Source organism: Bombina bombina, chromosome 8, assembly GCF_027579735.1.
Source record: "Bombina bombina isolate aBomBom1 chromosome 8, aBomBom1.pri, whole genome shotgun sequence".
NCBI lineage: Eukaryota > Metazoa > Chordata > Amphibia > Anura > Bombinatoridae > Bombina > Bombina bombina.
In genome coordinates, this window is record NC_069506.1 from 26,673,351 (window position 1) to 26,696,994 (window position 23,644).

General features: G+C 37.8%; 1 protein-coding gene across 1 annotated transcript in view; it reads right to left on the minus strand.

The window, feature by feature from the left end:
* The window catches only part of RAP1GAP (RAP1 GTPase activating protein), a 258,903-nt gene that overhangs the window by 21,363 nt on the left and 213,896 nt on the right, over positions 1-23,644 (minus strand). Inside the window, exons 11-19 of the mRNA XM_053690229.1 lie at positions 21,181-21,264; positions 21,001-21,101; positions 19,647-19,776; positions 18,373-18,528; positions 11,687-11,758; positions 9,531-9,617; positions 8,934-9,074; positions 1,779-1,907; positions 112-189 (exon numbers count right to left, since the gene is read on the minus strand). Coding sequence (XP_053546204.1) covers positions 112-189; positions 1,779-1,907; positions 8,934-9,074; positions 9,531-9,617; positions 11,687-11,758; positions 18,373-18,528; positions 19,647-19,776; positions 21,001-21,101; positions 21,181-21,264 — 978 coding nt within the window. The remainder of the gene's footprint in view (positions 1-111; positions 190-1,778; positions 1,908-8,933; positions 9,075-9,530; positions 9,618-11,686; positions 11,759-18,372; positions 18,529-19,646; positions 19,777-21,000; positions 21,102-21,180; positions 21,265-23,644) is intronic.

Below are 23,644 nucleotides of genomic sequence, written 5' to 3' on the forward strand. Positions count from 1 at the left end.
GTAATGAGAATGTAAGATAAATAATTTCAGTATATTCCCAATACAATCCTTTGCAGCTCCAGTAATCTCATCATGCAAAGCAGAGTCAGACAGTTGAAGAAAAGCATCCACCTCTTCTATGGTTCCTATGCCTATGGCACTGCCGCGGCGTCCATGCCTATTGGGCGCTTTCCCTGGCACCAGCAATGACTGACAAGCATAAGAGAGCAAAGCACAGGTAGACAGGGCAGGTGGAAGTTTGGAGTGTTGGATAACACAAAGACAAAGGAGGAGAGATAATGTTAGTGATAAAAGGGGGGGTTAGAGAGATAAAGGGTAATATAAGGAAATACATATGATAAATAAATCGAAGATGATGCAGATGATTTGAGGGGAAAAAGAGAAACAATGGAAGAAATGGTAACATAAGACCGTGCCAAAAGCAGACATTTAAATCGCCACATAGTGAGAGAGGAGCAAAGCAAAAAAAAGAGGGAAGGAGGAAAAAAGAAGAGAAAATGAGTCATGCACAGAATGGGTTTAATAAGAAATGTTATTAATAGCAAAACAGATTCAAAACCAAAAAAAATATTATCATGCTTATGTTGGACCCCACATGTTCCTTGTAGAAATTGTATAACCATAACTTGTGGTGATAAAACTCTTGATCACCCTGTCCCTACAAGTATTTTATAGAAAAGATAAACTGATAACCTTAATTGATAATCCCCAAATAACTGTGTGAGATGATAATCTAAGACCCCATGTCCCTTGTAGGATATAAACATCTACAACTCCATGTTCATTATGGGAAATGTCTATCGTTGACCTTCAGTGATAATAAGCACATAGTTGTGTAATACAAATGTCTCTGACTTAATAAGTTTTCTTATAGTCTTCAATGATACTTTCATATATATTCTGTAATATAGACATCTAGTTTGCCATATCCATTAAAGGTTGTGTCTGTTGGTGACCTTTAGCGAGAACCCCTTAGTTATTATATAAATATCTTGGGTCTTATGTCCCTTGCTGGTACCTAGCAGACATTAGTGCCTAGTGGCCACAAATATTAGCCCTTTTATAACTGTGTGATATGACAACCTCATGCTCCATCCTATAGGAAGTGTCTATTGGCAATATTTGGTGATAACTATATAATATACACATCTAGGACAACCCTGACAGTAACTTATAGGAAGTGTTTGTCTGACTGCTTAGTATAATTACTAGAGGTAACTCATGAACTAACATTAAATAAGATCTGTTAAAAAGTAGCATTCCATGTTTTTTTTAACAAATAACGTAGTGAATAAAGACACTTTGCTTCGTGTTTTCAAGCCAAGACAGGTACATATGATTTGAATCCTTCTAACACTACTTGCTCCTGCATTTGTTAATTCTTACAAAGTAATTATCTCTAATCATGGAGCAATAAACTATGTTTCCCTTCTCTAACTCAACTAGCAAATAAAAAATAAAATTTCTGTATGTAGAAAGTGCTAACCTGGCCGAGCAATTTATTTTCAAATAAAAATGATCTTAAAATCTCTTAAACTGATGGTTCTGATAAAACCAGCTGACACATTCCATCTGCCCTAATTTATCTCCTGTGATTACAGCTCTATGTGTGGTCCATAATTGTGTTGTATCACGGGGGAATTTTCAACTGTTTTCAACAACTTGACTAAATATTGCTCAGATACTGACACCCAAAAACTATTAGCCATGAAAACTTTTTATAGCATGGTTACCTCGGCAGGGGGTTCAATACAAACTTAAGCTTCACAATAACTTACTATTCCTGGGGGTTTGGGAGTGTCTGGGTTATGTCCAAAGCTTCCGCTATGGCTTGTTGACACGGTGTGCTGCTTCTTATTGCTAAGCCCCATTGCATCCATGGATTGGCTGCGGCTTCTAATCACTCGCTACAGACAGAGAGAACAGTGCAGAAGAAATAGAAGTGAGTAAATAAAGTGCACAGTCACACTGTGATACTGATCTGAATAATAGCACATCACATTGGGCTCGCTTCCATTGAGTCTTTAAAAAATGGAGCCGCAAGCTACCGAAGAGACCGACAGCTAAAAGTAGTTTACGGCTCCATTTAAAGGACCAGTACACTCAGTGAAATAAACTCCAGTATCTACAATTGTGCAGTTGTCATGACTATAAAAATGTATACTAATGAATACATTTTGTAAAATTCTGTATAAAATTTACCTTTTGTAACACTGCTTGTAGTTGCAGCTTGACAATTATGGAACACCCAAGCAAAAGGGCTGTACTTCCATGATACTTTACCACGCCCCACAGCCTATCCAAACCACTTATCTAATGATATGCAAATCATTTCCCTTAGAAATGCTCATTCTGTATTCAGCCACAATCTCTAAGCAACAAGCAGGGGGTATAGAAAACAATTTTTTCTATTTTCTGTGTAATTGTATGGGTGATTATTTATAAATAAAATAACCAAATTATCAGTACTAAAAAAAATATTACCATCAAAATTCATAATTGTTTTCTATAACCCCTGTTTGTTGCTTGGAGATTGTGGCTGAATACACAAACAGGGGTTATAGAAAACAATTAGGAATTTTGATGGTAATATAGTGTGAAATAAAACTGAAATAAAACCAAAAGCAGAAATAAAACCAAGATTAGAGCATTGTATAAATTCTAACAGCTAGATGTGTTGGCATACATTTGCAATGTAAACAAATGTGATGTTGCTATCCCAACTCCAAAAATAAATTTGATCTTGCCATTTCAATACCAAAACTAAATTTTAAATGCTATGTTGCTATTTCAACACCAACTCTAACAGCTAGATGCGTTGGCATACATTGGCAATGTAAAAGTTGAATAATTAGAAAAAAAAATTATGTTGCTATTTCAACACCAACCAATTCTAACAGCTAGATGTGTTGGCATACATTTGCAATGTAAACAAATTTTATGTTGCTATTCCAACTCCAAAAATAAATTTGAACACCAAAAATGAAATTTTAAATTGTATGTTGTGATTTCAACACCAAATCAAATGTATGCCAACACATCTAGCTTTTTATTTTTGGTTTTTAAATAACATAACATTTATTTTTGCAGCTGAAATAGCAAATGAATTTTCCAATTTTTTACATTGAAAATGTATGCCAACACATCTAGCTGTTAGAGTTGGTTTTGAAATAACAACATAGAATTAAAAAAAATATTTTTGGTTTTTAAATAACATAACATTTATTTTTGGAGCTGAAATAGCAAATACATTTTCCAATTTTATAGTCTCAGATCTATTACATTTGATACTAGGATACTCCAATGGGAATTTCTAATCGCTCAAAATGACTAAATTAATATTATAAGCAGTGTAATCTCTACTATTAAAATACACAATTAAAAGTCCACAATTAAATCATGACACCAAGACCAATGTATATAGCCATAGCAAGAACACGTTTCAAAGACTTCATGTCATCCATTAAACTATGCAATATCTACCTTCACCTCTGCTCCTAGTGAAATATGAACAAGCAATAAATGGGAAACCATTATAAAGCTCAGATATAAAACTGTGTATACCAGATCTGTCCAGTTTAGTAAGAGATACCCTAGCTCCAGCCCACACACGGAGAACCATCTTCTTGAACTTGCCAAACCTAAAGGATGTCATCTGCTTGATTATATTTATAATTAATACCCAACTGATATTTCACAAATATGTTTCTTCTTCACTCAAATACAGAACAGATATGGGGAGACTACAGACAATTTTATTACTGTAAAATCAAATAGCAGAGACTTTGCGTGAGAGAGGAGATCAAGACAGGCAGAGTACAGTTGGTTGTATAACTCCTATGATAATGCTGGGAACAAAGTACACATTTGCTACTTTTTAGTACAGATGAGGCAAAACAGATTGCTCAGGCTGCACTCCTTGCACCAAGTGTCTTTGTGAGAACTGTGCAGGATATCGTGTGCAGGGCAAGGTGGGGCAGATGAGAACTCTTCTGGGCACAGCAGCACCGCATCTGTCTCTATATAGACAAATAGGAGCAGATGAGTTACTATGCAAATCGCTTGTTCAACCAAATAATGACACACACACACTGGACCATCCACAGTCGCAACCGGGCACAGTCTGCAACAATATCATATGGGACTGATACAAACTGCACCACCGCTGTGTCTCTGCTCCAAAACTGTGTTAGGCAGGCACACAGCGGTGGTGCGGTTTGTATCAGGCCCATATGATATTGTTGCAGACTGTGCCCGGTTGCGACTGTGGATGGTCCATGACTTCTTAGACCGCTAAAATTAAACCTGCAATGAAGAACACAGACAAGCTTTTATGCAGTGCTCGTCTGTGTTCACACTTCTGAGTGCCAGCATGTTGAGGGCGGGTCACAACAGCGATGAAAGGGCTAAATGTACGTATTAATTTGACAAGCAAGGGTATAGACAAGCCTGTTAAATTCATCGCAGTAAAAAAACAAATATAATTTTTTAGGCAAACTTTCTTATTTATTGTTTCAGTCTGTCATATGCTAATTATAAATAACTTTCAATTAAAAATAAAACATTATGTGTGTGAACTGTTCCTTTAAGTACCAAGTTTCCATTGAAATATTTTGCACATTGTGTGCGTGCAGTCACTCTTTTCGTGTAGGTGTAAGTTAACGCAAACCTAATTACGGCTCAATGGAAGTGAGCCCTTATTTGGTAAAGACTGAAGTTCGCATCAATAAAACATCACCAAGCTCACATCCGTAGCTCTGAACCAAAAAAAAACTTAGATGCCTTCTTTTTCAAATAAAGATAGCAAGAGAACGAAGAAAAATTGATAATAGGAGTAAATAAGAAAGTTGCTTAAAATTGCATGCTCTTTCTGAATTACAAAAGAAATGTTTTGGGTTCAGTGTCCCTTTAATGTGTTCAGCTAGCAACCAGTAGTGCGTTGCTGTTCTTTCAACAAAGGTTAACAAGAGAACAATGTAAATGTAATAGTAGAAGAAACTGAGAAAGTTGTTTAAAAATATGTTCTATCTGAAGAAAATATTTGGGTTTCATGTCTCTTTAACATGACTTATATCATGATAAATGCCAAGCAATACATGCAAGAGCAGAGGGTTGGGGCTCCACAAGTTATTCTGGCAGAAGGTGCTGCCTCAGTCTCCACAAACACAAGTGGACAGGATCCCTGCCTGGGAACCTTGTATGCCCACTGAATATAAATGGGCCATTATGTCTACTCCTTGCACTTCACCTCTAATCAAAGAAGCATTTACATTAAATCAGACAAATTACTCATTAAGGGTATGCAATAGCATGCAACCTTGGGTTGACATTACAAGGTTATTTTTATCTGCTTTAGTCTTATACACATGCTGTACTCTATAGTGCTCATCTATTGCACACGCTCGGGCTCTCCCTTACATTACTTTATCAAAATCTCAATAGCCATCCTTGAAGTGTCTATTTAAAAAAGGATAATTGTTGAAAGAACCACTTTAGTTGCCTTGAGAACACTAATGAATGAGCCTTTACCAATCATAGCTGTTTTTCCCATACAGATATTTATAATAAAACCAGCTGTGTTGTTCTCAGATGAGCTCTTTAGATTCTACAGCACAACAGAGGAGAGAGACTACTTGATATGTATCCCAACAGGTATCAAAGGCTTCTTTATACTGCGTAAATAATATGGTTCAAAAATATAAACCATACATATAATACCAAGTGGTCTGACTGGTGTAATATAGTGATATTTCTTTATACATATGTTGTCCTATTGAAAAATATATCTTTAATGTCTTAATCTAAATACAGGTACAAATTCCCCAATTCCAAAATCCAGAATTATTCAGAATTTTTCATTAATAATTTTTTTTTTAATAAAATGATTAAAAATTACATTTTTCCCCTCCATTAAGTCACAATCTTCTCGTCTTTGGTTTGATTTATGTGCTCTAAAATGCAAATGTTAATCTATATTTATTTAAACCAACAACTATTAACTTTCTGATTACAGTACTGTACTATCTTTCTGATGGTACTATATACATAAAAGTATAAAAGCTGTATTATAACATGAAAAATAAATGACATGAGATATTGTTTGTCACACTTGGTCCCCTCTCCAAGATGTCCTATTTTAAAGATATATATACAGTTACCGTACCATAGAAGATTAGACAAAAATGTCATTTGTTTTTGCATTTCATATGGTGGTGTTTTTGCCTATATTATGGTATTTCTGCAATCTAAAGTTTATTTCTAAAAATGCATGGTCAGTTAAAAAACAAAACAAAAAGACAAGGGGGCATATTTATCAAGGTCCGTATGGAACTTGATGCCCCGTGTCTAAAGACCGCTGCTCCATAACCTGTCTGGAGGTGGCGGCCAGAAATCGACAGAAATCAACCTGATTGAATACGATCGGGTTGACTGACACCCCCTGCTAGAGGCCGATTGGCTGCGAATCTGCAGGGGGCAGTATTTCACCAGCAGCTCACAAGAACTGCTGGTGCAATGATAAATGCCGACAGCGTATGCGGATCATGTCCGCTCGCACCATAATAAATATGCCCCAAGGTATGATTTGTGTACGTACCTCACAGAAAACAAAAGATGAAATTCCTGTGTAAAGACAATGGGGTAGATTTATGAAGCAGCAGATGCTGTAATCTACCCCCATAGTTTCCAGATTGCTGGAAACAAGAGTTAAGAAGCAGAGGTCTTAAAGGGACATGAAACCCAAATTTTTTCTTTCATGATATAGAAAGAGCATACAATTATAAACAACTTTCTAATTTACTTCTATTATCTAATTTGCTTCATTCTCTTGATATTCTTTGCTCAAAAGCATATCTAGATAGGCTTAGTAGCTGCTGATTGGTAGCTGCACATAGATGCTTCCTGTGATTGGTTCACTGTGTGCATTGCTATTTCTTCATTAAAGTATATCTAAAGAATAAAGCAAATTAGGTAATAGAAGTAAATTGGAAAGTTGTTTAAAATTGTATTCTCTACCTGAATCATGAAAGAAAATGTTTGGGTTTATTGTCCCTTTAAGACCGCTGCTCCTTAACTCATCCGCAACCTCTGAGGTGGCAGATAGCAATTGACACCCCCTTCTAGCGGCCGTGAATGTGCAGGGGCGGCATTGCACAAGCATTTCATACAAAATGCTTGTGCAATGAAAATGCCGACAGTGGATCATGAGGCCCATTTATCAAGCTCTGGATGGAGCTTGAGGGCCCGTGTCTTCAGACTCACCAGAAACAGCAGTTATGGAGCAGCAGTCTAAATGCTCTGATGAGGCGGACAGGAATCGACACAATTCAAGCCGATCGAGTACGATCGGGTTGATTGACAGTTCCCTGCTGGCGGCCGATTGTCCGCGAGTCTGCAGGGGGCGGCGTTGCACCAGCAGCTCTTGTGAGCTACTGGTGCAATGCTGAATACGGAGAGCGTATTGCTCTCCACATTCAGCGATGTCTGTCGGACCTGATCCGCACTGTCGGATCAGGTCCGAAAGACATTTGGTAAATCGTCCTCCATGTCCGCATGACACTTGATAAATTCTCCCTTACGAGTGACAAATAACAAAAAACAGCTCTGTCACACTGAAATTGCTCAGTATCAAAAGGGTTAAAAGAGGTCAAAATTAGTTTTCAAAAGGTCAAAACTATGGGCATAGAAAAATACAAAAAAGATGAAAAAAGTTGCTCAAAAGTTGTACTGGAAAACTGCTTTCACATTTTCCCTATTATAAATATTGGTGGAGTTTGCAACTTAAAGGGGCATAAAAGCTTAAATCTTTATTTTATGTTTCAGATAGAACATAACATTTTAAACAGTGTTTCAATTTACTTCTGTTATCTCTTGCTATCCTTTATTGAAGGAGCAGCAATACACTACTGGGAACTAGCTGAACGCATCTGGTGAGAAAATGACAGAAGGTATATAATATGCAGCCACCAATCAGCAGCTAGCTCCCAGTAGTGCATTGCTGCTCTTAGCGTAACTAGATATGCTTTTCAATAATGGATATAAAAAGAATGAAGCAAATTAGATCATAGAAGCAAATTGGAAAGTTATTTAAAATTGCTGGCTCTGTCTGAATCATTTATTTATTTATTTATTTGGGGGGGGGGGTTATGCCCCTATAATAAGTAATTTGAATACCATGCATTAACTGTTTTTCCAATAATTCTCTATTGGATTGGAATAGTCTCTCAATTTGAAAACCTGAAGAAAAAAAACACGAGAATCACTTCAAACAGCAAATCTAATAGACTGGAGCAGATACCAAGAAATGGGAAATCTGACAGCAGGGCCGACTCAAGACATTGGCCCCTGGGCCGACTCAAGACATTGGCCCCTATTTAAGAAAGTCTGGCGGACCTGATCCGACAGTGCGGATCAGGTCCGCCAGACCTCGCTGAATACGGCGATCAATACGCTCTCCGTATTCAGCATTGCACCAGCAGCTCACAAGAGCTGCTGGTGCAACGCCGCCCCCTGCAGACTCGCGGCCAATAGGCCACCAGCAGGAGGGTGACAATCAACCCGATCGTACTCAATCGGGTTGATTTCCGGCGATGTCTGTCCGCCTGCTCAGTGCAGGTGGACAGGTTATGGAGCAGCGGTCTTTGTGAGCCTGCAGGCTCGCCAGAAACACGGGGCATCAAACTCCATACAGAGCTTGATAGATAGGCCCCATTGTGCTGCCTGGGAGATGGAATAAAATGGCGTCCCTCAACTCTGCACACTAGAGTTTGAACCCAACCAGAGTCAATTGTCCCAGAGATTAAAGTTCTGCAGATTAAAAATTCATTTTTATCTTTGGATTACTGTAACTTTATTAAGAAACACATTGGCTGAACAAGCAGCGCATTAGGTAAAAAACGCTAGTAACGAAAATAAAATTACATCCTTTTTATTACCTTAAAGGATTCAAAAAAGCCACCTCCTCCTCCAGCTCCATTCTCCATCTTCTCATCATCCCCACAGAGGCCCATCATGGACTGCGTGTTTATATGCAGCTCTTCGTACAAAGTCTCCAGTAGCGCAACCCGTGTCCGCTCCTGAAAGGGAGAGAACCAGACAAAACCTTATGTGATCAGAGAGTGCTAATATAACTGATTATGTTCAGATATCAGACTAGCTACCCCAATTAATAAAATGTCCAGTTACCCCAAAGTACCAGCATGCCAACAAATCATATGGTCCGCATACAACATGGATTATAATAACAGCATGACCTGGTACCCAAAAGTAGCAGCGTGCCCACATATCCCATTATGACAGCATTGACAGATATCCTTAAATATCAGCAGGCCCAGATACCTCACAAGTACAACAAGGTCAAATATATATAGTTTGACCGAGTAGGAAAGGAAATAATATCTGAAGGATTTAATGTTGGCTGACTGGCTCCAGAGAGGATACCTTGACATATGCAGTGGAGGCACTGTTGAGACATCAACACAGTCATTTGGTGGCTTTTTTTGGTACTACCACATCCAATGTTATGATCTTACCTCTAATTTGGCAAATTTCTCAGCCTTGTAGCAAGCGTATTCAGCATTTATGAGTTTCGTCAGTAAAAACTCCTGAAACTCCTGACCCTGTAAGTGGTGAACACAGAGACAAAGTCTGATCAGGACAAGTTACAAAAAGTGAATTTTTCCAAACATCACAAATAACTTTATATAAATCAAGGCTACAAAACTATCAAAGGGACAGTCTAGTCAAAATTAAACTGTCATGATTCAGATAGGACATGTAATTTTAAACAACTTTCCAATTTACTTTTATCATCAAATTTGTATTCTTTGTTGAAAGCTAAACCTAGGTAAGCTCATATGCTAATTTCTAAATCCTTGAAGGCTTCCTGTTATCTGAATGCATTTGACAAGTTTTTCACAGCTAGAGGGCGTTAATTCACGTGTCCCATATAGGTAACATTGTGCTCATACCCGTGGAGTTACTTATGAGAAGGCACTGATTGGCTAAAATGCAAGTCTGTCAAAAGAACTGAGAGAAGGGGGCAGTCTGCAGAAGCTTAGATACAAGGTAATCACAGAGGTAAAAAGTATATTAATATAACAGTGTTAGTTATGCAAAACTAGGGAATGGATAATAAATGTATTATCTATCTTTTTAAACAATAGACATTTTCAAGCAAACTGTCCCTGTAATGCCCAAGCAGGAGTTCATGATGAATAGAATGAAATTTACATACAAAATGTTGATGCATCTTACAGACATCAAGATATATATATATACAGTATATATATCTATAGGTATATACAAACACATGTACATATGGCGAATGTTTTATTTATGCAAAACATAATGCATTTTATTCACAATATTTATATATGAAAAAATGTCTATAACAAGCCCTAATGTATTTCTCACATACACCAACACTTTGAACCATTGCACTTCTTTCATTAAACTCAGATAACTCTAAATCGGAAGCACCAAATTAGAGAACTTTTCCTGTAATCTGTACCCTTTATATAAATATGGGATTTGATGTGCCCTAAAACCTAAAAGTAATCACCCAAACTAAGACAGAGTAAAATATACCATCTGGAGAAATCAGGTGGTTGTAAAATAGTAAAAAGAATTTATTCAAACAACATATTAAAGTATTGAGATGATGGATTTAAAAAGTGGAACAGTAAGTTTACTGGTGATTTTTACCCTTAAAGGGACAGTGCACTGTAAAATTGTTTTTCCATTAATGTATTTTAAATGACTTGTTATACCAACTGCAGAGTATAAGATATTTGAGAAATTCCATTTTCATGCTTATTTGTGTATATGAAGTAGCTGATTTTGTGCTTTGAAACCACAGCCTATTACAATGGATTGGACTTAAAGGGACACTCAGGTTAAATTAAATGTTCATGATTCAGATACAGCATGTCATTTTAAACAACTTTCCAATTTACTTCCATTAAAAAAAATGTGCACAGTCTTTTATATTTACAATTTTTGAGTCACCAGATCCTACTGAGCATGTGCAAGAATTCACAGACTATACGTATATGCATTTGTGATTGGCTGATTGCTATCACATGGTACAAGGGGAGTGGAAATATACATAACTTTGAAATTTGTTATAAAAAAATCTACTACTCATTTGACGTTCAGACTAAGTGCTATTGCATTGTCTTGTTATCTTGCATTTGTTGATTATGCAAATCTAATGTGTTGACTGGTCCTTTAAAGGTGATATCAGATCTCATTATGTTCTAAGTTTGTGTAAACAGACTTGCTTCCTTATCTTTTATTTGGCTGGAACACCAAAGCTCAATACATACAGAGAACAATGGAAAATGATCATTTTATTACTTAACTATCCTGCATCCCACTGAGAGTTTAATCTCTTCTGCTGGCTGTGTATACTTAGGCTATTCAATAGCCTATACTCCAGTATTAATTTGTTCAGTATAGGTGGCGATACCACAGGCTAAATCAGCTATTTCAAATGCTGAAATAGGAGTAAAGGAGCTACTTGTAACCAATTTAATACACTTTAGCAGGTTAAAAGGATCATTGGAAATAATTTAAAGGAGAGAAAAATTTTGGGTGAACTGTCCCTTTAAGCTTTATATTAGATGTAATAGAGACATTATGTATGTTTCACGTGTAAACAAATTATGTTTCTCTACCATAGTACCTTGCGGAAAACAGCTGGATCTGGAAGTGGGGGACCAAAAAAAGGCACATCATCCCTGGCGGTGACAGAAACCTAAAATAGACAAGAAATATGGTTAGACATTCTACTTTGACAACCGAAAAGGTGCACCAGGAGAATTCTGGGCTTGAAGTGGTTAATATAAGTCATAGGGGAAGGAGGCTGAAATGAAGACGTTTACACAATTTAGCATTTTAAACTTACCTAATGCCCTAATTACCATTATTAACTATGCACAACATTCTAATCTTCTAGTTTACATCCAAACTATAATAATCCTGGTGTGCAACATTCCTCATGCTCAAAAAAGGGAAATCATTGCATACTCAGATCTACATTCAGTGGAAGTTACGTTAGAAAGAGTCTAAGTCCCCTCATTCAGAAGCTGTTACATCAATCAAAATCAGTTATCAACATGAGGTTGTCTCACATCAGCCAGAGGCTGGAATACTTTCTATAATATTCATATCAACTACAATGACTAGCCTTGTTGTCTGTGGACTAAAGACCCGATTGGCTCCTCCAAACAAGGCAAATGGGGGGATGGGGGGGGTGGAGTTTGGCTATTGAAAAATTACTGCAGTAAAAATTAGGTTTATTTATTTAAAAATGTTAAGCCTTGGTTGATATGTTATTCTATAGCAACACAACAGAAATGTCTTATAATTACAAGGTGTTTACTGTTCCTTTAAGTGATAGTCACGTCCACCACAGGCTGTCACACTCAGTGTCTGCTATGTCAACCAGAGGCTGCCACAATGTTTGTCACATCAAACCAAGGCTGACATATTAAAGATCTTTAAAATCAACCAGAGCCTGTCACACTCAGCAGCTGTCACTCCAGCCAATGGACATTGGCAGCGAATCATGTCCGCCCGGCATTTGATAAATCTACCCCTGAGTATGCACTCACTCTGGAGGGCCATTGTTTACCATTTATATATCTAAGCAATGGACTAGCATGGTCAATAGAGGAAATTGGTCACACAATGAAGTTAAAGTGCTATGTTTGTACATTGGTGTCTTTATCAAACTCTCATACCCAGAATGCATTTCCTCCCAGAAAGCAACATTCCAGCCTGACCTATAGGACTGACTAAAACGTATTATATTTGTCTATAGAGCTGTGGATCAGATCACTGGTGAGACTAATGGGGCAGCGTGTATTCAGTGTAATACAACATTGGTTTTTGCTATGGCTAACATTTTATACTAAGCACCTCATTTACCATAAATTCAAAATAAAGTGTTCTGTAAATTAAATTGTATAATGCTGATGAGATTTACCGTCTACTCTGTGACTTAGGGCTGATTAACCTTGTAAAAGTTATTGTACAATTACTCTTAAAAAATCGTGAACATGAAATAAACAACATGACTGTTTTCTAGACGAGCGTTTCATTTCCGCCGAATTTCGTTTTCAGCCGAATTTGGGCCGATTTGGAGATTCAAATGCATCCGAATTTCCGAATCAGCACCATAACTAAAATCCAGAAAAATTCCGAAAATTAATAAACCAGTTTCTGAATTTTCGAAACCATTCTTTATTCATATTCTGAGTTTTTCATTTTTCTAATCTAAACCGCAGTCCCTCGACACTAACTAATTTACTAAATAATCCTATTAACCCCTAAACCACCGTTCCTCGACATAGCCGACACTAACTAAACCTATTAGCCCCAAAACACTGTTCCCAAACTGCCAAAACTAACTAAACCTATTTACCCCTAAACCGCAGTTACCCAACATCGCCGACACAAACTAAACTTATTAACCCCTAAACGCAATTCCCAAATATCGCTGACACAAGCTAAAACATTTAACCCCTGCAACACAGCTCCCAAACATCGCAGACACTAACTAAACCTATTAACCCCTAAACCACAGTTCCCTGACATCGCCGACACTAACTAAACCTATTAACCCCTAAACCGCAGTTCCAAAACATTGCCGACACTAACTAAACCTATTAACCCCTAAACCGCCAGCCCCGACATCGCAACAACCTAAATAAAATTATATTAACCCCTAATCCTAACACACCCTAACTTTAACATAATTAAATTAGACCTAAATTAAAGGGACACTGTACCCAAATTTTTTCTTTTGTAATTCAGAAAGAGCATGCAATTTTAAGCAACTTTCTAATTTACTCCTATTATCAATTTTTCTTCGCTCTCTTGCAATCATTATTTGAAAAAGAAGGCATCTAAGCTTTTTTTTGGTTTCAGACCTCTGGACAGCACTTTTTTATTGGTGGATGAATTTATCCACCAATCAGCAAGGACAACCCAGGTTGTTCACCAAAAATGGGCCGGCATCTAAACTTACATTCTTGCATTTCAAATAAAGATACCAAGAGAATGAAGAAAATTTGATAATAGAAGTAAATTAGAAAGTTGCTTAAAATTTCATGCTCAATCTGAATCACGAGAGAAAAATTTGGGGTACAGTGTCCCTTTAAAGTTACAAATATAAATTAACTACCTATTTAAAAATAAATGCAAACTTACCTGTGAAATAGAAAGAAAACCTAAGCTAGCTACAATATAACTATTTACTAACTACATAGTTAGAATAAATACAAACTTACCTGTGAAATAAAAATAAATCCTAAGCTTACACTAAAACCTCACATTAAAAAAAACAACCTAGAAGATATAACGTTATTTTATTGCAGAGCATAGAAGTATGCAGTTTGTACAGCACATCTAACTTGGTAAATGCGACATAGACAATAACGGCTGTAAGCCAAGCCCCCATCTGGTGACGTCACCTCCCACTCTCATCACATCTTCCCCTTTTTCAAAGGACAAAGCATACATTTTTTTTTAAGAGTACATTAAATAACAAGGTATACAAGAAGCATACAAAAATAATTTTGTTTAGTGTATAACAAATAAGAGAATATATATGAACAACAAGAAATACAATCCTGACTTGAACATCGGGGTAGACTATCCTAGTTCACAGTGACCATGGGATTATTCTGCCCATTCTTCTGGTCACTGCTCTAACTAGTGCTAATCCTGATATCGGGCTGAAAGTTTCACCACTCTTCCACTTGACATCATTTTACATGAACTGTCCTCTGGTACAGAAGAAGGTGATTGAGAGTCTGCTGGAAGCAAAGAAGTATCCCCACTGTGATCTTTCTGAGGGGAAGGCACCCCTCTTAAAACTGGGGATCCCACCGGTGGTGGCTATGAGGCATCCAGTCCCAAACTCTCTGGTACTGGTTGATGATGTCTTCTATTTCGACGTGGGACTGTCCCTCCATCAGTAAGGACTACATAAGACCTTGGTTCTGGAGAGTGTCCAATTACCGTAGCAAGTGTCTTCCATTTCTTCTCATTATCCAGTTTAACTCTGACACTTTGCCCCACATTTAGTGCCTGCAAGGGCCTCACAGAGTGTTTTCTGTCGTAGAAGATTTGATAACCCCTTTTAGTCTCTTCATCCCTCCTAAGGACCTCATCCCAAGGAACAGAGCTGGTCAGCTGGAAGACACCCACAGAGGGTAAAGTGGTGTGAATCTGACGTCCTAGCATCCTAGCATCAGCTGTGCCATTCTTGGATGGGAGTTGCCCTATAGGCCAAGAGGGCTAGGTATGGCTCAGATTGCTTCAAAATTAACTTTGTTGTTTGAACTGCCCTTTTAGCCATTCCATTGGGCTGAGGGTAATGTGGACTTGACGTAGAATGGACTGAACTCCATAGAAGCAAACTGCATTCCGTTTTCACTCACTTACTCCATTGGTATGCCCCACCGGGCGAACAAGCTCTTGAGACGAGTGATAATGGCTTGACTGGTGATCTCATTCAAGGGTGCAATCTCCAAATACCTGGAATAGTAGTCAATCACGACTAGGTACTTTTTCCCGTGCAGTTCACACAAATCAGCAGCTATTTTTTGCCATGGGCCTGCAGGCAGAGGAGTAGAAAACAAGGGCTCCCTTCACTGAGTAGGCCGGCGTTTCCGGCAAAAGGCACATTTTGACACGTGGCTTGCAATATTGGAACTGATCCCAGGCCACCATACTGCCGTAGCTGCCCTTTCTATGCACATTGTAATGCCCAAGTGACCATCATGAATCCTGCTTAACATCTCCTGCCGCATGCTAACAGGAATAACAATGCGGTCCAGGAACAGCACCAACCCATCCAGCTGCAACCTCTCTGACTGTTAAGAACTTAAAGATATCCAGACTCCCAGGCTCTCGGGCCAACCTTCTTTTATGTACTTAATAACTTTTTGAAGGTCTGAATCTAAACGTGTCTCCTTTCCTATTTGTTCTTGCTTCCCTGACTAAATGGATTTGGATGCCAGAACAGAATCCACATAAACTTTCATATCTTATTCCATTGAAGATTCTTCAGCAGCAGCCAGCGGGAGCCTGGAAAGTGGATCTGCCACTACCAGTTGTTTCCCCGGCACATGCACTGCCTGAACGTTAAACCTGAGCAGCCTCTTCAGAAGTCTCTGTCATCTTAGAGGTGTTTTGTCAATATCATAGGAGTTGATTAGAAGGACTTGCGGTTTATGGTCAGCCCCCAGAATAAATTTCTCTAAAAGGCTCCACACACTGGCTCCACATCTCCCCATATAAAAGAGAATTAACTTGTACTTCACCACTCTCCTTGTTCAGCTTGGAAGCAATCCTGAAGCGTTGAAACCGCTGTCGCCATGTGGGCCAAGCTGAATGCTGAGAGAAATCAAAAAGCTCAGGTGGGGTAAACTTCGACATCGTCATTACTCAGGAAACAGAAACGCAGGCAACTACTTCTGACACCATGGGGTCAATTTATTAAAGTCTGGCGGACATGGTACGCTGTAGCGTATCATGTCTGCAGACATCGCTGAATGCGGACAGTATACGCTGTCCGTATTCAGCATTGCACAAGCAGTTCTAGTGAACTGCTTGTGCAATACCGCCCCCTGCAGATTTGCGGACAATCGGCCGCTAGCAGGGGGTGTCAATCAGCCCGATCGTATAGGATCAGGCGGATTGCTGTACGCAGCCTCAGAGGTGGTCTATAGACCACTGCTTCTTAACTCCTGTTTCCGGCGAGCCTAAAGGCTCACGCGGAAACAGGGTAAATTGGCCCAATTCGGCCAATAATAAATTGACCCCCATGTCATGCGGGACACAGCATAGAAGGTACAACTCTACTTTATTGCAGAGAATAGAAGTATACAGCTTGTACAACACATCTAACTTGGTAACTGCGACATAGACAATAACGGCTGTAAGCCACACCCCCATCTGGTGACATCACCTCCGACTCTCATCACAAGGTTAATAGATTTATTTAGTGTTTAGTTAGTGTCTGCAATGTTAGGGAACGGCGGTTTAGGGGTTAATAGCTTTATTTAGTGTCTACGATGTGGGGGGAGCGGTTTAGGGGTTAATAGGTTTAGGTAGTGTTGGCGATGTGGGGGGACGGCAGTTTAGGGGTTAATAGCTTTATTTAGTGTGGGTGGCAGTGGCGGTTTTAGATAATTTTGTCCCGGCAATTGCCGGCAAATTAGTTATGTTAAATTAAAACGGATCCGAAATTCTTGTGGTTTTTTTTTTAACTTAACTAAACTAATTTGCCGAAACTAAATTATTTATTTAACTAATTAAAACAAAACTAAATAATGTTTATAGTGTTGCACATGTCTACTGTTTTCTGCATGATATGAATACCCTATATAGTTGCCATTTCTTTATAATTAGTGCAGACGTTTATTCAGTCGAAATAAACATAACAGACAAAGGTCAAGTCATTGAACTGACAGATTTTATGCTCCCAAACTGCGGATAGGCAAAGAACGATAGCTTAACCAAGGACATCCTGCAGGGCGGCATTAACTAATGGGGTCAATTTATATTCATTTTATTGGCTGAACCATCAGGTCGGGGAATCATGCCAAGCTGCCTTATACAAGTTGTGTGGCCAGGTCTGAGAATCCTACGCTATGTTATCAAAGGTAAAACCCTATTGGACAAAAGATTATGCTGTGATATATTTAGTTCAGTCCATGGCCCATATCTCAAAATTATGGACTAGATTACAAGTGGAGCGCTAATTTATAACGCGGCCGCAAATGGGCAAATTCGCTTGATTACGGGTGTGTGATAAATAACCAGCCATTAGAAGTGGCTGTTTATTGCTACTTTAAGCTTGCGGTAGCAATTACGTTCTTATAAAATTAACCAGAGATCAGATATAGCTAGACAGTGCTTGTTCACGTGTGACATTTAGATAATATTGTGCTCACTCCCTTGGAGTTACCTAGGAATCAGCACTGATTGGCTAAATGCAAGTCTGTCAAAAGAATTTAAATAAGGGGCAGTCTGCAGAGGCTTCTAAATAAGGTAATCACAGAGGTAAAAAAAAGTGTATTAATATAACCATGTTTTCTGTGCAAAACTAGGCAATGGGTAATAAAGGGATTACCTATCTTTTTAAACAATACAAATTCTGGAGTAGACTGTCCCTTTAAATGCTGCTTTTTCATATGAATGATAGAACATGTACTAATTATTAATGGCTTAAAGGGCAAAAGTACGATTCAGCATTTCCCCCCATTGAATGCAGTACATGTATATGGTATAAAACTTGTGATTATTTTGGCATTATTTCAAAGTTCCATGGTTCTAATGCCAGCAGCACCTCACCTTATATACGGTGTTTTCGGTCCCTGGATTCTCCACTTGCACCACGATGTAGGCGTGCAGGAAGTTAGATGCAATCATATCCGGCACAAATGGAGTATTCTCGTCCTGGAACACTATGGCTACAATATCGTTCCCAATGTGCCGCTTCCTCTGTAACTAAATGTGGAAATGAAAACTAACAACTCAGTGTATGTAAAGCTTCTTTTATAGGGTATTCACACATTAAAAGCCAGAGCCTATATTAAGAAAATAATGCTCACTAAAGTTAAAGCTAAATTGGGTTTCGGCATACAATACATATGCTTATGTTACTTTTGATCATCATAGGAAATTAACTTTTCTTTTAAAGGGACATTCCAGCTAATCAACATGGATATGTTTCATATACATGTACTGTATTAGCAAAAATGCTTATAATAAAAGCTATAGCTATTTTAAGTGTATTTAAGTATGCACTGTGCACCAGCATTTTAAAGTGAAGGTCAATTTTGATGAATTAGTGCCCGGTTTTTAATAATCCTATTAAAAACAAGGGCACTTTAATTAATCAAAATTGACATTTCACTAGTTTTGTTTAAAAACGTACCTTTTAATCCTGGCAGCCGCTCCAGCGATTCTCCCGGCTGTCGGAAGCCTCTGCAGACGTCAGAAATGATGAATCCGGCTTCTTTCAATCACGGCTTCCCCCCCCGGGGGAATCTTGGCCTGATGCAACGTCGTGATTGGAGGATGCCGGATTCGTCATTTTGAACCCGCAAAGACGGCTTGCGACGGGTGGAGGAAGTGCTGGAGCGGCTGCCAAGATTAAAAGGTAAATTTTTGAAGAAAACAAGTGAAATGTCAATTTTGATGAATTAAAGTGCCCTTGTTTTTAATAGGATTATTAAAAACCGGGCACTGATTCATCTAAATTGACCTTCACTTTAAAAACACCATCTGGTAATTAATCAATCTGTTAATTGCTCACACAATAGAAGCCCCACTGGCATTCTGAGCAGCTGCAGTATCAAAAATGCTGGTGCACTAATAATATCTAGTTATGCTTCACATGCACGTGCAGAGAAAAAATGTTAACACTAAAACAGTGATATATTTCACTAGAAGCATTTTTGCAAATACAAGTATATTGCAAATATGTTTCTATTCAAAGATGTAATTCATCTATGTGCATTTCAATTTTGATCAAAGTGTCCCTTTAAATCTGCTCTGTTTTTGGACGCTAAAGACTGGAGTATGTGATACGGCTCTAGCTTTGACGTAATTTTGCCTAATACCTGCTGTGCATCCCCTTCAGTGTAGGGCAGTTTGGTTGACACATGGAACATGATCTCTTTGCCCCGGAAATTGAAATAGACCGATTCAGTACCAGTCTGTCCATGAGTTACATCAAGACCTCCCCGGAACCTGCAAAAACAGAAAAACTAATTTGTGTTTGTTACATTAGTAGCGTAATAGGGGAACAAGGAGAACATGTAAATGTCCTTAAAGGTATACACCAATTTGTTTACTATAACAGCATGTAATAGACACTACTATAAAGAAGACTATGCGCAGATACTGATATGAAAATCCAGTATAAAACCTTTTAAAAGCTTACTAAGAATCTTCCAGTTGACCACTGTTAATGAGATTAGGCTGGGATACCCACTCAAATGGTCTGATAAAGCAGGAACAGCAAACACTCCCCCCTCCGCTGCATATGAGAAGACCCATTAGACAAACAGGAACAAGCAATAATCTGTAGACATCAGTATACATCTGATACTTTGGGGCTTGTTTAGGAGTCTAAAAATCAGCACAATGTTATTAAAAAATAAGCAAAACTATATATTGTTACAAAAACACTCCCAGATGGGCTATATATGGATAATCTACAAAGCATTTATGCAAATAATAATCTAGTGTAGTGTCATTTTAAATATGTAAACTGACAAATCAAAACATGGTATCCATTTGCCAGTAAAACATGATTTGAGACCAGAATTGCAGAAGTAGAAGATAATCCTATAGATAGATCAGAAAACAGGATTTGAAGATTTATAAAATCAAAAGACAATTACAAACAGAAGAATTTGTGGGGCAGCTGAGATAGTCTGTACAAAAAAAAAGTGTTATCTATCCTTACTTCTGCAGTGAGTACAAAGACTTCAGAACTAAGATATATACCAACAAACTCATCATAAACCTTCCAAACACCTCCAGACCCTTGACATCCAATACTCCAAAATAAGTTCCTGCTATATGTTTCCAAAATACACAAACAATGGTTTCCAGGAAGATTTCTGGAGTTGGTACACTGACTGAAAACATCTATTGTTGTTGGGCTAGAAAATATTCTTACCCTTTATAAAAAGTACAGCTATTGGGTCAGAATAAGTAGTTGTTATTACTACATGATACTACAGACCAAATAAGGTGGCTAAGAAAGGTCCACTATAAAAATATCCCATCTTGGCAACAATGGATATTGAAGCATTAAACACCAATATCCCTTATAAGAATAGCCTATATGCATGGCAGGAATTTTTTGAGCCAAGAAGATCAACAAGAAAATGTGACATCTTCTGAAATGCTATAGACACAAAGTACATTATAATGTGTTGTCCTGACCATATAGTATGCACTTACCCCTTAAAGTCCTGGAGAAAAACCTGATCCCCCAACAACTCCAAGAATTCAGCAAATGCTGGACTCTCATCTATCGTACTAAACAGCTCTTCCTCTGATGTCTGTTACAAAGTAAGAAACAATAAGTGTAAGTTCAGGGAAAGCTATTCAGCATGCATCTATAGGTATCAAGATCCTCACCTGCCCAGTTTTCTGATAGATGACACCAAACTTAAAGTTATTGCTAATGACGTGTTCATCAAATGTGACAATCAGACGAGATGCCTGTAGAGGAACCAAAGTGGTCAAAAGTTATGACTGAAGTCACTGAATCATAGTGTTACACTGATAATGGAGTATCTACAGCACATTCTTGAACATTTATCTTCAAGGGCTAGAGATGGACCGCATTTTAAGATATTATTGGTTGAGTGAGTTAGTGTCAAGCACTTAGATATGATCCAACAAAGATGTCCCGAAAAATCTGGTCTCTCTCCAGCCTTTAAGGATAAACATTGTACAACCTAGATCTACTAAAACTATAGCAGAGAACATCTAATCATAGGATGGTATTTTAAGGTACAAGGTGCTTTGAAGACCACAAAAAAACATTGCTCAAGGTACGATAAGTAAAAGCCCAGCTTATGGGTTCCACTGTTATTAACCAGCGACCTCTTTTTCTTATGAGCTGTTGGCAGTGGTGTCATCAAACACTGAAACTGAAACCTGTGGGACTCATTTGAACATTTTTATATCAAGTGTTTATTAGTATTACATTATTTGTCTTCATTTCCACCCTGTGCTCTAATGTACTGTTAAGATGAATTTTCGTTAATCTAAGATTATAGGGATTTTTTAGGTAGATCCACTCAACCATTAGTTCTGGCTCTAACACCTTAGTTTTTCACTTTTTTACTAATTATCTATAAATGATTAAACTTTAACCACTGATCTCTTATAATGCACTTTGCTTGGATATTAAAGGGACATTAGCCTAAATTCATTTGTATGAGTAATTTCATGTGGGGGGAAAAAAAACATGTCACAAAGAATAAATTTGATAATAGAAGTAAATTGGAAAGTCGTGAATAATTGAATGCTCTATCTGAATCATAAAAGTTTAATTTTGACTTTACTGTCTCTTTAAAGGAATAGTAAAGTCCAAATTAAACTTTCATGATTTAGATAGGGCATGTCATTTTAAACAACTTTCAAATTGACTTTTATCATCAAATTTGCTTTGTTCACTTGTTATTCTTAGTTGAAAGCTAAACCTAGGTAGACTCATATGCTAATTTCTAAGCTATTGAAGGCCGCCTCTCAGCTGAATGCATTTGACAATTTTTCACAGCTAGATGGCGTTAGTTCATGTGTTTCATATAGATAACACTGTGCTCATGCACGTGAAGTTATTTAAGAGTCGGCACTAATTGCCTGAAATGCAAATCTGTCAAAGATCTGCGATAAGGAGGCAGTCAGCAGAAGCTTAGATACAAGGTAATTACAGAGGTAAAAAGTATATTTCTATAACAATGTTGGTTATGGAAAATTGCGGAATCGGTAATAAAGGGATTATCTATCTTTTTAAACAATAACATTTTTGGTGTTTACTGTCCCTTTAATGGGCATATGTAGCAGAAATACTTCTGACTCAATATGAAACTTCCTACTCACTTTAGAATTATCACTCAATATGATGTTTATTTTCAGAAGCAGTTACAGTGAAACAACAGGGACAATATATCCCAGCAGACTTACTGATCAGTGAACACGAGCGGTCTTCCCAGACTTTAGGAAAGTGTTTATATGTTGACACATACAGTACTTTGTTTTATTTTTCATTCTTGGTCTTCAAATAAAGCTTTTATCTTTATACATGTCAAGTCTGCCAGGCTATATTGTGTTTCTGCTGTAATTCCTGTGAAGTGACAGATGCACTCCTTCCCAGCAGTCTTTGCAGTTTCCTTACATCTTTGAAAATGTGCTGTGGTTGAAGATATGTTGGGGGAGAGTGACGCTGAGTTGGATGAGACCAGTTATTTTTTGTGGCAATGAAACAGCCTGCTTCATTTACAGTACGATTTATATTCTAATGTTGTTGGACCAATCTGATGTATTGTATATTGTGGCAAAATGTGCAACAAGTTATTTTCTATAAAAACATCTCAAACCTCTATAATTCCTGTAGGATTCTATGGAGCTTATTCACTAAAGAGTTTAAATATGCAGGTGTGTTTCTAAATTGATTCTGATGGAAAAAATAAGACATGTCTGAAGAGGGTATTAATAAATTAAGCTCAGTGCATGCTCTAGGGTTGCCACCTGTCCCGGAATTACCTGGACGGTTCAGGTTTTCATTTGTGTGTCCAGGTTTGAAGCTGAATCAGATGGTTTGGTGGGTAACAGCCACAGCCAAAAAGGTGAAATTGTGCATTTGCAACATATTGCACATGCCTACAGTTATTTCTCTCTTGTGTGTGACTGTGTCTGAGTGTGTAAGTATATTTGCGCTTGAGTGTATTTGTGTGTTTGTAAAAGAGAGAGAATGAAAGTGTTAGTGTCTTTGTATGTGAGTGTTTGTGTGTGACAGAGAGGGAAAGATAGTATGTGCGAGTGTTTAAGAGTGTGTGTGTGAGAGAGATAGTATGAGTTAGTGTGTATGTAT